Genomic DNA, 14,209 nt, shown 5'->3' with positions numbered 1-14,209 from the left:
CAATATTAATACCACCGAATCAGTCTGCAAAACGAAACTTTTCAGCTCCAGTCTTCTAAATTAGTTGCAATAATCCAACTCCCAGCTATTGACCCTCCGGGTCCTGGGAGCTGCAACTGGTTTCGCGATTAACCATAGCAAAATCGCTGCCTGAAATCCCGGCGGGGATTTATTGGTAAAATTAGCAACATAAACTATTTTCTGGCATGAATTAACACAAATAGATCGTCAATATATCTATAATGAGCAAATTAAGATAACTTGCATGATGTGGTGTGCTCGCAGAAGAAAGATTTTAATCAAAGTTTCAAACACGTCGAGCGTAAATGTAAATGTCAACTTGTTTGCATATTGAACAGTTTTTATTAACCAAAAGAAAAATTAAAGGAATGCACGCGGTGTGTTTACAACAACATGTACCAATAAATGGTTTACCTATGCTTTTCTCTGAACATGCAATTTATGTTTTTAAGAAAGGTTATTTTCAAATATTAAATATTTGTTTTAAATTTACAGAAATTTTATATATAATTTGTTCTAATTTTCTTAATACTTATGTTATTGTTAATTTTATATGAATAGCGGTCAGATCTGCCGTAAGGGAATTATAATACAACATCTACAGCAGCAACATGTATTAGCTCTAAAGCATACAATTGCTTTTAGCCATATACTAAATAGAAAATAACAAAAGTGTAATGCATAAATTATAAGAATTATGATTTCCCCAGGCGATTTTAGCCCAGCGGGCTAAAATGCGTGCACTTGAAATTCTCACAAGCTCTTGCTGTCTGCATTCGGCCAATGTTCAATCAAAACATGCACGCTCTTATCAGCGGTGTGTGTATAAGGGGCTTAGATAACATGTATGAACGATTTACGGGTCGTTCATGGTGATCAATAATGGTGTTTGTCCCCTAATAATGGCCGATAATGATCTATTATTACCGGTACATAGTGTTTTATACAGGAAGGAAAAGGGGCGTGGTGCAAAATTTCAAAAAAGGGAACTTTAGCGCGCGACATCCATAAAAAGGGCACAAATATATCTGTATAGTGACTTAATAACAAGCTTTGTTACACACAAACATTGTATGTATAGTTTTGAGATTTATTGTTGAATAATTAAACCAACAAAATCCAGAATGTATATTTTATTATGTGTTTTATATTTTCATGAAGTAACAAAAAACAAGATTAAACACCATAGGATATTTATCTTATACAAACTATAGCTTTTCAAAGAAGTCTTAGAATACTGTTAAATGAGTTACCCACTTAAACAATTATTTATATTTAAAATGTTACACACATTGCACAAACAGTCCTTTGTATGCATCTTAAATGGAGATTCACAAACACTAACACTTTGTTGAATAGTCAGAAAGTTCTTACTGTGTTGTTTTTGCGCTTTAAATTATAGTGATTGATAAATGTCCCATAAGCAATGTTTAATATGATTAATATCATTTTTATACGCAATAACATGTGGGATTGAGGTACCCACCCGGCGTCAGAAAGCGCGTAAGACTTCACCAAATTCCCAGTTATAAAGCGCTATTTCGTGTCAAAGGCACGGGTAGGGGGAATGTTTCGGTAATAATTTTGTTAATAACACGGGTAAATACCGGTGAAGTGTTAATTTATTGCTAATACCATCATTACACGTAATAACGTGTTCGATTTCGGTAAGCGCGCAAGCGTTTGAGAGCGTGTTTAATGTACCGATTTACCCGTTATAAATAGCTGATGTTCTCTTTAATCGTATATTTTTTGCATTTGTAGAATAACTTAATGGCATCAACCCCTTTACAAGTGTAATATGGTGTTTAACAAGTCCATAAAATCATCCGGAATATCGCGTAAATCTGTATGCAGTCTATAGGCAAAGAAGCCATTTTGGTGTTAGCTTGTCTAGGTTTTCTTCCCGCTGAGCCACGTGATTAAGTGGGCGGAGCGATCACTGATATGGCGTCATGTCAATTCATCAACACACATCTACTGTGAGCCTGCGCCAATTGTATTGGATAGGAGGCGGAGCGTTATTTTAATCGACAGCTTTAATATGTCACGGGTTGCTATTTTCGGCGTATGGCCAATTTTCAGGAAGCACAGTGGATGTCATGGGGTTTTGTAATCGGCGTATGGAAACAATTATCGGGCGTAATATACGGCCGTACGCCGCTTAGTGCAAGCCCTGTGAATTAATTTTTATTAACTTAAAACTGTTTTGCATTAAATTGGAATCAAATCAATATTTTACAGATACAACTGATGTTTTTTTTAAATTTAATTACGCGTAAAAATAAATGTTTTGATATAACTGAATTATGCATGAAATGCACAATTTCCACGTGAATAACATCGAGGTTTTCATCAAGTCTCCTAAGTAACTGTGCACGATTGTATCCGGACCGATTAGTGTTACAAAGCCACTGAAATTATCGATTGATATTGACACATGGTTATTCACGCATGACGAATTCACAACCGCGCGAATCTTCGCTGATAATAGTCGTCTTAGAAGCTTGGTTAAGAGGCAATTAAGATGTTATGAAGAAGGTCGCGCACAGCGGAAAACAGGGCGGCGGCCTTTGAAAAGGGCAACGTGGCGCTGATTTGCTTTGTATGGGGCAGCGAGGCGCTTCAAAAAAGCGGCGTGGCGCCGCGCAACGCTAAAACGGCCTGGATAAAACACTACGGTACATGTGGATTAAGAGCAATTAAAGATATGCTCAAATTGTTTGTTTGTTCTATTTTAATAGTTTAAACCTATTTATTGTAGCTCCATTACATCTAAAGCCGTAGGCTTATATCAGTCTGCGAAATAAGCGCACCGCCGGTGGCCTGGGCGTGTAAATTATAGCTCGGGCCTATTAAAATTGCATATCGTACGCCCGTCGGGCCAGTAGAAATTCCGTGTATTCATATTGTTAACATTTTTAAGTGTGACAAACGTCATTATTTTGTGAGTACTTCCCGGAGATTTCCGACAGAACTTCGTTCAACTTCGCCTAAAATACGAGATTTAAATGCATTCCGATTGGTCCATACATTCAACGGTCATTTTCGAGTCGTAACCCAGGCCACGTGGTGAACAATTTAAACTGGTTATTTACTATTGGCATACGTCATGCTGATGTGTTTACTGCTGAAGGAAACCGATCGTCGTCAGCGGCTTGCATTTCCGGGATAAACATCGTTTTACTTTGTAACCTTGTGTGTGTGTTTATTTCAAAAGTTGTAAGTACCTACGCGCATAAGGCTGCATAATGCTTAAAAACGTACCTAAAGCGAAGCCTGGCAAGAAACTGCCCACTACTGATTGTAAGTCAACAAATGACTATGAAAAATCACGGAAACGTGAATTTCAAGAAAAGTTGTTAAAAATCAGTAATGAAGGAGAAGCTACTTCTGTAAGACAGAGTTTAATAAGCAATGCTTAAAAACACAACATTAGAAAAAAGTCAACATGTATGATAAAAGTATGCCATCTTATGATCTATGCCTTCACTTGTCAAGTAAACTTCTGGAAAATAACTATAAGGTTGCTTGTTTGACAGGATATGGTTTCTGACAAAGAGGATCTCCATGATGGCAGTGATGATGAAGCAAGAAGCAAGATTTTCCATGGGTCACAGAAAGCTTTTCAATATTTTTTTTGCTTTCTGTTTATTTTGGTTGTTATTTTATATTATAATATATGAATTGAACTAAATGAACTGAGGACAAATACATCAATATTAACAGAAATGTTGTGATTTGGTAGCTCCAAAGTAGTGTGGATTTTGATTTATAACATTTAGAAAGTATATAAAGAATTCGACACCAACAGCCTGCCGCAGTGCCTGACCAAATTCCTGGGGAAATGATAGTATATATATATTATTCGCTTGTTATTCTTGTTTGTTTATCATAACATTTTAATCAGTGACAATAATCAAATGAAAAATCTCCAAAACACCAACACATCCGTATTTTGCACAGCAACTCGAACAACACTGACAAAGATCACACTCACATACAGAACAATTCTTTAAAACGCAACCTTCCCTAACGCATAACACACTTTCACCCATCTCTTTAGTCAACAAAGTCTTTAATACAGACAGCCTTAAGCACTCAACACTCTTATACGTCTCTCTCAGTCAACTGTCTCCCACTTACGAACGACCATACGGATAGACAACGGCAAGGGACGGGTTCTATATGCTTTTATTTTAATATGTATTTCAATATTTACACACATCAAAGCTTTACAATATGTACACTAGGAGACATACAGTACACTCCACGCGTTTTCCCCAAAAAACGCGCTCCCTCCGCGGGTTTTTTCTGCTAGCGAGTGTTCACGCGGCGTTGGAAGAGCGAGGTGAACTCGATAAAACGCTCGGTGTTACGCCGCGTTCGCTAATTCCCGCGGCGTGTATTACTTTAGGCTAGTCGGTAAATGCAGACACTTTCCGTTCTTATCAGTGATCGCCGCGCAACGCCGCGTTAGCAGTGTGCTACTGGGCATGCCAAAAAATAAAAACATTGTTATAATAAATTGTTTAAATACTGTAGTACATGTATAAAAAAGATAATTGTATAGAAAATTAATACGTATAAAAATTATGTTTTTTAATTCACAGGTACGTCTACAATATGAAATAGTCTAATAAAATACATTTGACAAATTAATATTTAAATCATAACACATATGACACAAGAATAAATGTTCCGTAAAAATTTCAAATGAGAATAATAATTAGTAATCCGAAACACACTACGATTTTTTAATTGTTAACACGACGTTTACAAATGCTTCCAATATACAGTTATCATTAGATTTCCCGACAAAAGCGCGCGAAAATTATGCTGCAATGTACAAGGTCAAGGTACAATGTATACTCCTGCAAAGCGTGCGTGTATTGATTTTTTGCTACAAACTTTGTAGCGCAGAGAACATTGAATTTTGTTGATTTCGGTTAAAAGTTTCTTTGGTATTTATTAACGAAATTATATCGCGAATAAGTTGATATTTCCTCTAAAATAATTTCAAATCGAACACGCCGAATCTTTAACGTTACGGTATTTTAGTAGAGTAATTATTTTAACACTAATTGTACTGTAAACGGATTAAAGAAGACATCTGGGCGGAACTGGATTTAAAGTGTTTGACGTTATGAAAACATGCAAAGCTTGTCTACTGACCTATTGTGTAGACTGCTGTCTGCGGTGTTTTGACAAAAGGGATTAACATGTGTGAATGTCACTCTGCCGATTTGGTCCATAATTACTGGTAAACATTGCTTAGAATGTCGACGCAACAAGAATACAACTGTGAATATTAAATGCAATTATCAACTCAATAGTTACCACCTTTTAGCAATCAATGGAATAAACTACAAACAAAGAGAAAATCAATGCATTAGCGAGCAGAGAATTGACTTTGTTCCGCCAATTAAAACCATTCCTTATGCATTCGTTGAACATGTTTACTTGAGTAAGTAATGCCTTTAGACAGGAAGCGGCTTTTCTTTGACTACGTCAAACTGTCAATTCACACAGATTTGCGAGATTTTTAAGGTCCTTGGTCATTTGTATACATGTTCAGTATAGAAAATCACCTGCTAACATGAAAACTTTGGATTAAATTATCAAAATAAAAACAATGTTGCAAACTGTGTTTATATTAATTGGTAAGTATTAGTTAAAAGACGACGTTTTGTGTGTCGTAAATCAACGAGTTTTCTATACAACAACAACTACTTCTACAACCACGTCGGGATCGATCTATCTTGGTTGTTTTTTTTTTATTGTAAATATTATACTACATGTACATGTATGTACTTGTAATAAATGTTTTTTTATTTGAAAATCAGGAATCAACAAAATTAAATTGATCGTTATCTCGTAAAACGCGGAGTTTCACCCGCGTTGCCAACGCGGAGGGCCGCCGCGTCGGTTTATCAGTTTTGCCGATCGTTAACCGCCGCGTCCAAAATCATGCAAACGCCGCGTATAGCGGGATTTTCTTAATCTCCCTCCAGGTCGAAACCCGCGGAGTATGGAGGGAAATTGGGGAAAACGCGTGGAGTGTACTGTACATCTATACACTGTTATTTTAATATTTATTTCATAATCACACACAGTATCAAGCTTAACAATATGTACATAAGTAGACATACATCTACAGTGTATATACGTTTATGCTAATATTTATTTCATTCCGTTAATTAAGTACTAAATTGTATAGCATGAAAAAATAAAATATTTATTAAGTATTCCATACTACAGCCTTATCTCTAGGCAACCCCTTTCAGTAATAGCTGTATCTACCCCTGGATAATCAGTACCCTCATCAGCTCTGAAGTGGTCTATTGCCTTATAAAAGACATTCGCACGTGTTGATCCCTTTGTCAATGCACCGCAGAGTAAATAACAGGGCGGTAGACTTGCTAAGCATGTAAGAACACCCGACACTACATCCAGATTTTTTCCGGATTTTCAGTTCAATTAGCATACAGCGCAATAACTGTTTATACAATGCCGTATCCAAAAGCACGGACTCTGCCACTTATCCGATCGCAGCGAGAATACAGTAATAAGAATGTGTCATAATTCAAACTACACTGTTATGCGCAATACAATTTCAACTGCTACCACAAGACATCGTCAGATACTACAGTGAAAACAATTTGTGCAGTGTAACCTTTTGCTTTGCTCAAATCGACAATTTACAACTTCTGCCATGAACGATTTGTTATCAAGTTTATGTTTTGAGCATTTCTCAACAAAATACACGCAAATTGGTGTCCATTGCAACAGGTATTGTGGTTGTAACAATGTATTAGGTTGATTTAACTCGATTTTATGGACATATGTGAGACATTTTTTTTTTACATTGATTTTAATTTTACCAAGAAGAACTATGAGCTGTACATATGTACTCATAAAAGCTCAGAGCATTCAAGAAGAACTATCTTCTAAATTAGTAATGCCCGATCGACTAGATTTTTTATCTGCCTGGCAGTAGTTTTACTCATCTAGGGCGATCGGGTGTGTGCTAATTTCGAAGTCCGTTGAAGGTTCTAAACTCTTAAGGTTCATGTTAAGTGCCAAAATGACCCCACATTGAAGAAATTGAAAAATATAAAAATGATCAGTAATACCCAAAATAAATAAATGAAATTTACATATGGTTTAAATAATTACATATTATTTCCATATATGTTTACATTTAAAAAAAACAACACAATGTTAATATTAGCAAAAATATTCCAATGTATGGCAAATCTCAAATTTATTAAAAAAAACACATGAACCAAATAAAACCACCAACAGTATAGGCCAGTTATATTTAAGGTACTACTACCATTAAATTGCGTCAATAAAGCCCCACAACGACACTATGCGTATTTCAAAATGAATATGTTTATCCCATGAGTTTCTATTTATAGATTTAAGTCTAAGTTTCCACTTGCATAGCATGCGATCAAGAGGAGCTATGATGTTATAAAATATATTTCATGAAACTATATCATTTTCCTATAATATCTCCATAACAATGACGCTAACGTGATATTCATTAATTCAATAGAATCTTGATACATTTGAGTCTCCTCCCGATTTAATTTCATCTGTCCTCCATCTTGGTCAGCAGTTTGTATTGATCCGCATTTACGAATTTGTTAAATGATGCTTACATATTATATTTATTCGATTAGATAGCTTGAAAATACCTCATAAACAAATTATAAAAATTGAAGAACAAATGGATCGGTAATAATTTATAAATTGTTGAAATTAAAAAAAAAAAAATTTTTTGAATATACTTCCGGCAAATAATGGCTACCTGAACAAGTAAACGAAGTAAACATGACAAGACAATAACAAATGCATTTTTGATCAATGCAAAGGTTTTTATAGAAAGGTAAGTGTTCACTTGGTTTAATATGAACGTGTGCCCAACATGTGTATAATTCATTTTTCAGATCCCACAAATATTATGCCTAGATCGTTGATCAAAATATTGTTATGTCGACTTCCTAGAAACCGGATGTTTTATGCCCCACATGTTTGACGAAAGTGTATGGTGTTCAAGCTGTGACAAAAACATGTTGTAATTTGTTTTAAGGTATCCAATTCAGGGGACAAAAATTCCACTCGTCCGCTCGTATTGACGAGTGAAATCTTGAAAGGACGAGTGAATTTCCCTAAAGCTCTCGTCCTACAGGACGAGTGAAAAAAAGCTGATGTTAAAAATGAATTTTCTGACCAGTAAGACTACTTTTCATTTTATAAAATCATTTTCTAAAAGCATATCTATTCCGAAAGTAGAATGCAAATGAAACGGAAATTGTAATTGTAAATTTTATACAGCAGGTGCGTGCTGTTATGCGAGACTTGTGTCCCGAGTAAATATTGGCTTTTTGGTGTAAGCTTTGCGCGTACATGTTGACAGGGAACCATGCGACTGCAGTCACTGTTAGTATTGACTTTAAAGAATTATTTAAGCGCGAAGTACGGTTTTAAACCAGATTTAAACCAGTCTGAATTTCGTTTGAAAAATGTCTGCCATACGAGCGTTCTTAAAAGGGGGCGGGGGCGATGTTCAAACGTCCGAAACGGTAAGCACGCGAGCATTAGAAAAAAATATTTATTTTGTGTTCCTCATAAATAAAGTAACTTATTTCACTGCTTAGCAGTGATATACTTTAGGAAATATTATAAGTCATATCAGCCCTTTGCAATCTTTATTTCACACATATTTGAAGGACGAGTGCGTGTGTTTGCAGGACGAGTGAAAATTTTAATGCACTCGTCCTGCAGGACGAGTGCAGTTTATGAATATTTTTGTCCCCTGCAATTAGTCGTCTTTCTGAGTCCTATATATTTCAAATGAACAATAAAAGTGTTTGCCTTTTGTTAATATAGTTTATTTTTTTGTAATTCTGTCATTTTGTGACTATAATGAGTACTGTATTTAGAGTAAATAAGTAAATTTGAAAATGAAGGTTCACTGGAAAGTCCATCTTTACTTAAAGTAGTTCCCATTTTTTTTGTTAACTTTTGACAGTTTTTGATGTTTTTCTTTTGCATATTTTAGGATTGTTGGTGTGTGTTGTGTGGACTTTTCATTTGTAGTACCTATCATTAAGTGTACACAATATTTTGACCAAAGGAATTTGTTCAATTTAACTCCGTTTGTTATTTTGATAATTTCCTGCATGCACTGTATATTTCGTCAAAAGCAACATTTTGCATCCTATTTTTTTTATTAGCCTTTACTGATCTGTTTCTACAAGTATTTACAAGCCTATTGACATATAAATTAAATTTATTCCCATAATATTTATTGGTGTATTCCTATGTGAAGAATTCGTCTTTTTACACTTTACATGAACCTTAACCAAACTTGATTTAGTAGTGAATGTCGTATTTTAAGGGAAGTAAACCAATTCGTGTCATTGTTAACTGTCACCTCTGAAATGCGTAAATTGATAGTTTGTTGGTTTATTAACGAACTATCAGGGCCCTCGTTTTGCTTTTTTTACCGCCGAATATACTTTTTTCCCCTATTTCAGCTAAAAATTCCCCCCACCAAAAAAAAATTTTTTTTTATACCTATGTTGCCAACTGGAATCGTGCTACTTACCTTTGATTAAATGTATATTTATGTAAATCACATTGAAATATAGTAGTTTTAGGTGTTGAATGGTTGGTGAAAAGATCTTCTAAAATTCCCCTTTTTGCCCAAAACGATGCGAAATTCCCCCCTCTAAGGGCCCCGGCCCCAATCCCCCAAAGTGTAGCAAGGGCTCTGACTATGGATTTTTTTATCGATAATCAGGCAATCGACAGACAAGGTTTCTATTGCCAAAGCTGAGATTTCTTCGCATTGGCAATCAGGCAATTAGTTAATTATGCAGACTGCCGCAATTATGCTTGTGTTTTCTCTTGCAGACGATGAACTGTTCACAGACTCTTTCAGAGTGGAGGAGGTTGAAGATGGATTTATCCTTAAAGTACATGCCAAAGTATGTGAACATTTGTTTATATGACAGAGTCAGGACATTGGAACAAAATGAAATGATGTGCATTTAATATGTCCATAGTGCTATCTGTCTATGTTTCAAGTTTCATGAAAAAATTATGAAGAACTTTTAAAGTCATCGCAGGATCCAGAAAAGTGTGACACACTGGCGAACAGAGCGAAAAACAATAAGTCCCCTCCGGTGAAACCGGTAGGGGACAATAATCTGTAAGCCATTCAGAGCTTTATATGAGGGCACTGATTACCGGTATCTAGGGTTAGATAAGGCTATTACTAATAGGGGTTGCTGAGAGATAAGGCTGTAAATGTAGTATGGAATGAGTTAATTCATGTTTTTGTAAATACTGAATTTCTTTTGCATGTTTCTATAAGTAAATGACAGAAGCTGTGAACATTGTAGGACTTGACTATTGCCCATATTGAGTTGCACGTCTGTGTGTTGAGTAGATGATAGAGAAGAAGGGAGAGTCTATTGATGCGTCTGCGTTTGGTGGCAACCCGTCAGCAGAGGAGGAGGAGGAGGCTCTGGAGGACCCGGGCTTGGAGAAGGGACTCGATATTGTCATCTACCACAAACTCAAGGATGAGAGCGCAGGGTTCCCCAAGAAAAAGGACCTCCAGGGATACCTTAAACTCTACATGAAAAAGTATGGCCAAAAAGGAGCTTATTGTCAGTGTTTTCAGTGTTTTTTTCATTAAAATTCAGGTCCGGTTACCGGACCTATTCCCAATGGAAAAAAGTATATATTTTTCCCAAATGGGAGCTAAAAAATCCCAATGGAATGGATTTTTTTTTTTTAGAGCAATATTTTGTTCATCTCCCATCCATATGAAATCAACCGTAGTAAATATAATACTGGACACATTTGTATCCTCAATTTTGAAGCATTTGTTAGCAAAACAATAACACTAATTTCCCAAATTTAGTCAAAACGCCGCGAATTTTCCCAATTCAAAGGGACCCGGCCCCATTTCCAAAATGGTGAAAAAAACACTGTTTTTATTTCTCATTTTTAGCTCCCATTTGTAAAAAAAATATACTTTTTTCCATTAGTAACTGGGCCGATAACCAGACCCGATTTTGAATTTTGAAAAAAAACTATTATTAAAATTAAATGATTATTATTGATAAATTATAATATCGAACATGGCCAGTTTTGAGCACCAGGAGCATCATTTGAACATATTTAGTAGTGGATTACGTCACAGGTGGTTAGCATATGGCTATGATATTAATTAGTAAAACATCATTTTGAATGAAAATAATCCAATTATAGCGAAAAATCTACTCTGGAAAAAATAATCAAATATATATGGTTAGAGTGTGGCTATTATATTAATTAGTAAAAACATTTTTAGCTCGACCAGCGTTTTTCCTCACCACTTTGGGAATGGTACCGGTACCGGTGGAATTGGGAAAATTAGCGGCATTTTCATCCAAATTGGGAAATTTATGAATTATGCTGAAACCGTTTTAAAACATGTACAAATAATAAGTTGCATATTGACATCAATGTGGTGAGTGATTTCCTACAAAATATTGTTTCTTTTAACACTAAACAATGAGTTTATTAAACAACACTATTTTACTGAAACCGTGCTTGAGAGTATGAACTGTCTAAATTATGACTTGTGGCCTCAGGTTCTGTAAGATAACCTGCCTCTGATTGAACGAGGTTTGCATCAGTAGACTTTACCATCGATGAAACGCTGCTATTATCTACATCTGACAACTATGCACTGGACTTGATATTTAATATATATTCCCCAATTTTTAAAGTCCGAAATTTATAAATGCTCGAGTGATAATCAGCACCAGTAATTTGTTTGGCTGTTCTCGTTTAACACCAAAATTGGTTACAAGGCACTGAAGATGCGAACGATTGTGAAACAGTTGTGTGTGAATACACATCAGGGCTTGACACTTTTTTTTACCTACTGACCCAAAGGACCACCAGCTTTCAGAAATTACTGGTCCTCCCGAGTTTTCAAGTGGTCCGACAATTTCTGTAATTTTAACTTAATTTCAACTTACTTTCCGGACTATACACAATATATTGTGCATTTATAAAAAGAAAACTATACTGTATTAATTTAATATTAATTGTACACATGGTACAATAACATAACTCTAGCACATATGCTAAACACTATTTCATTCAACCAGAAAACAATTTTTGTACCTTAATCTTTAATCAACTACCAGTAAGTCCAGCTTTAGTTTGCATCAGAATCAAATCTCTGTATTATTACATCTCAAAAATTGTAATCTTGAAAGTACGCACGTTTACTCTCCGGCAATATTAAAACATTATTCAGCGCCCTCCAGTGTACATTCGCACGGTAAACAAAGTATATTCTGATGGTACTAGGATCGATAAAATGCTGATTATTGCTGCTTTTTCAAAATAATAAATACCATTTTTTTCATTTCTCGATCCGAACGCTTCGAATTTTATGTTAATTTGTGTATCGATCAGGGCAAAGTCCGGAGACATTTGCGGAACGCAAATATATTTTTTGATCCGACAACAGGTTTTTGTAATTCGGGCATGTAGAAAAATTAGAATTTCCAATATGTTGCTATTTTTATCCCGGTCTCGGCCCATAAAATAATGATGAAATTATCGATTTATTATGAACATATAAAATTGTTTTATTGGTGAAAACGGTTTTGCACCAGTATTTCACAATAAGCTGGCCAGGATGTTTATCTGGTCCGACGGATCAACTAAATTTCTAGCTTCACCGGTCCTCCCTATTTTTTACTGACCCCGGGTCAACGGACCACCATTAGTGTCGAGCCCTGCACATTTTCACTACCAATGGATAATTTCAGTGGCTTTGTGCCAGTTTGTTGGCGTTGCTATACCTACCACACTTATCAGTCATTACAGTGTACTCCTGCACGAAAAAATCATCGCATTTACTAAGAAGACTGCTGATGGCAACCTGGTGCATTCCTTGTGGAAATTGTACATTTCATGCTTAATATTGTCAAAAGGTTTATTTTGTATTTCGACACGTAAACGTTTTTACAAATAAGTATTTAATTAATTAACTAAAACTGTAAATGTTTGGTTGCATTATCAAATGACCGTTATTAAATTTGTAATTCAAAGCATACTTTTCAATCTTCATGTTAATGCGGCGTTATCAAAATAAACAGTACACATGCATATTTCCTTTGTCTAGACAAAAGCACGCAAAAATTAAGCCGCTCATGTATAACGTCACGTTATCGCATGGTAAGCATAGGCGTATTGATTTTTGTATAAAAACTATGTAGCGTAGAGACAATTGAAATCTTTTAATTTCGGTTTAAAATTTGTTGTTCATTTTAACTAAATTAAAAAATTAATTTCCATTAAACATGCTGTATCTTTATCGTAACGGTCTTTTCGATTGTTCATTATTGAAGCATTTATTGTACGCTGTATACAGTACTGAGTAAACAAAAAATCCGGACATTCCGACAAAACTGGATTAAGTGTTGGGTGTTGTGAAAACACGCTTAGCCGGTATACTGACCTCATTGTTTAGACTGCGATGTTTTGACAAAAGGGATTTACATGTGCGTATGCAAATCTTTGGTGATTTTTTTGTGAATTGGGAATTTTTATTTTTGAAATTGGGAATTTTTATTTTGAAATTGGGAAAAATGGTCTCATTGGGAATGGTGCCGTTTTACGGTACCAACTTTATATAGAGGAAAAACGCTGCTCTTCTATTATGTATGAAATAGATATAGTGGAGCTATCCTACTCACCCCTGCGTCTGCGTTAGCGTGCAAATGTTCAAGTTTTCGTACTACCCCAATTATTTTCATTGTCCCTTGACATATTGCTTTCATATTTTGCATACTTGTTTACCAACATGACCCCAACCTATAAACAAGAGCAGACAACCCTATCAAGCATTTTGTCATAATTATGGCCCCTTTTCCACTTAGAATATGCAGCAAATGTTAAAGTTTGCGTACTAACCCAAATATTTTCAATGTCCATTGACATATTGCTTTCATATTTTGCATACTTGTTTACCATCATGACCCCAACCTATAAACAAGAGCATACAACTGTATCAAGCATTTTGACAAAATTATTGCCCCTTTTATACTTAGAATATGCATATTATTGATAAATCTATGTTAAACTTTGCATACTA

At 35.3% G+C, this 14,209-nt stretch overlaps 1 protein-coding gene across 2 annotated transcripts in view; it reads left to right on the top strand.

The window, feature by feature from the left end:
* The window catches only part of LOC127836576 (translationally-controlled tumor protein homolog), a 36,029-nt gene that overhangs the window by 564 nt on the left and 21,256 nt on the right, over window positions 1-14,209 (top strand). Inside the window, exons 2-3 of one of the 2 annotated variants that reach the window (XM_052363235.1) lie at window positions 9,952-10,025; window positions 10,490-10,689. In XM_052363235.1, the coding sequence (XP_052219195.1) occupies window positions 9,952-10,025; window positions 10,490-10,689 (274 nt within the window). Of the gene's footprint in view, window positions 1-9,896; window positions 10,026-10,489; window positions 10,690-14,209 lie in introns of those variants that run through there. The other variant, XM_052363234.1, reaches the window with a different exon arrangement.

Source organism: Dreissena polymorpha, chromosome 6, assembly GCF_020536995.1.
Source record: "Dreissena polymorpha isolate Duluth1 chromosome 6, UMN_Dpol_1.0, whole genome shotgun sequence".
Lineage (NCBI taxonomy): Eukaryota > Metazoa > Mollusca > Bivalvia > Myida > Dreissenidae > Dreissena > Dreissena polymorpha.
This window is presented reverse-complemented; position numbering and strand designations above follow the sequence as displayed.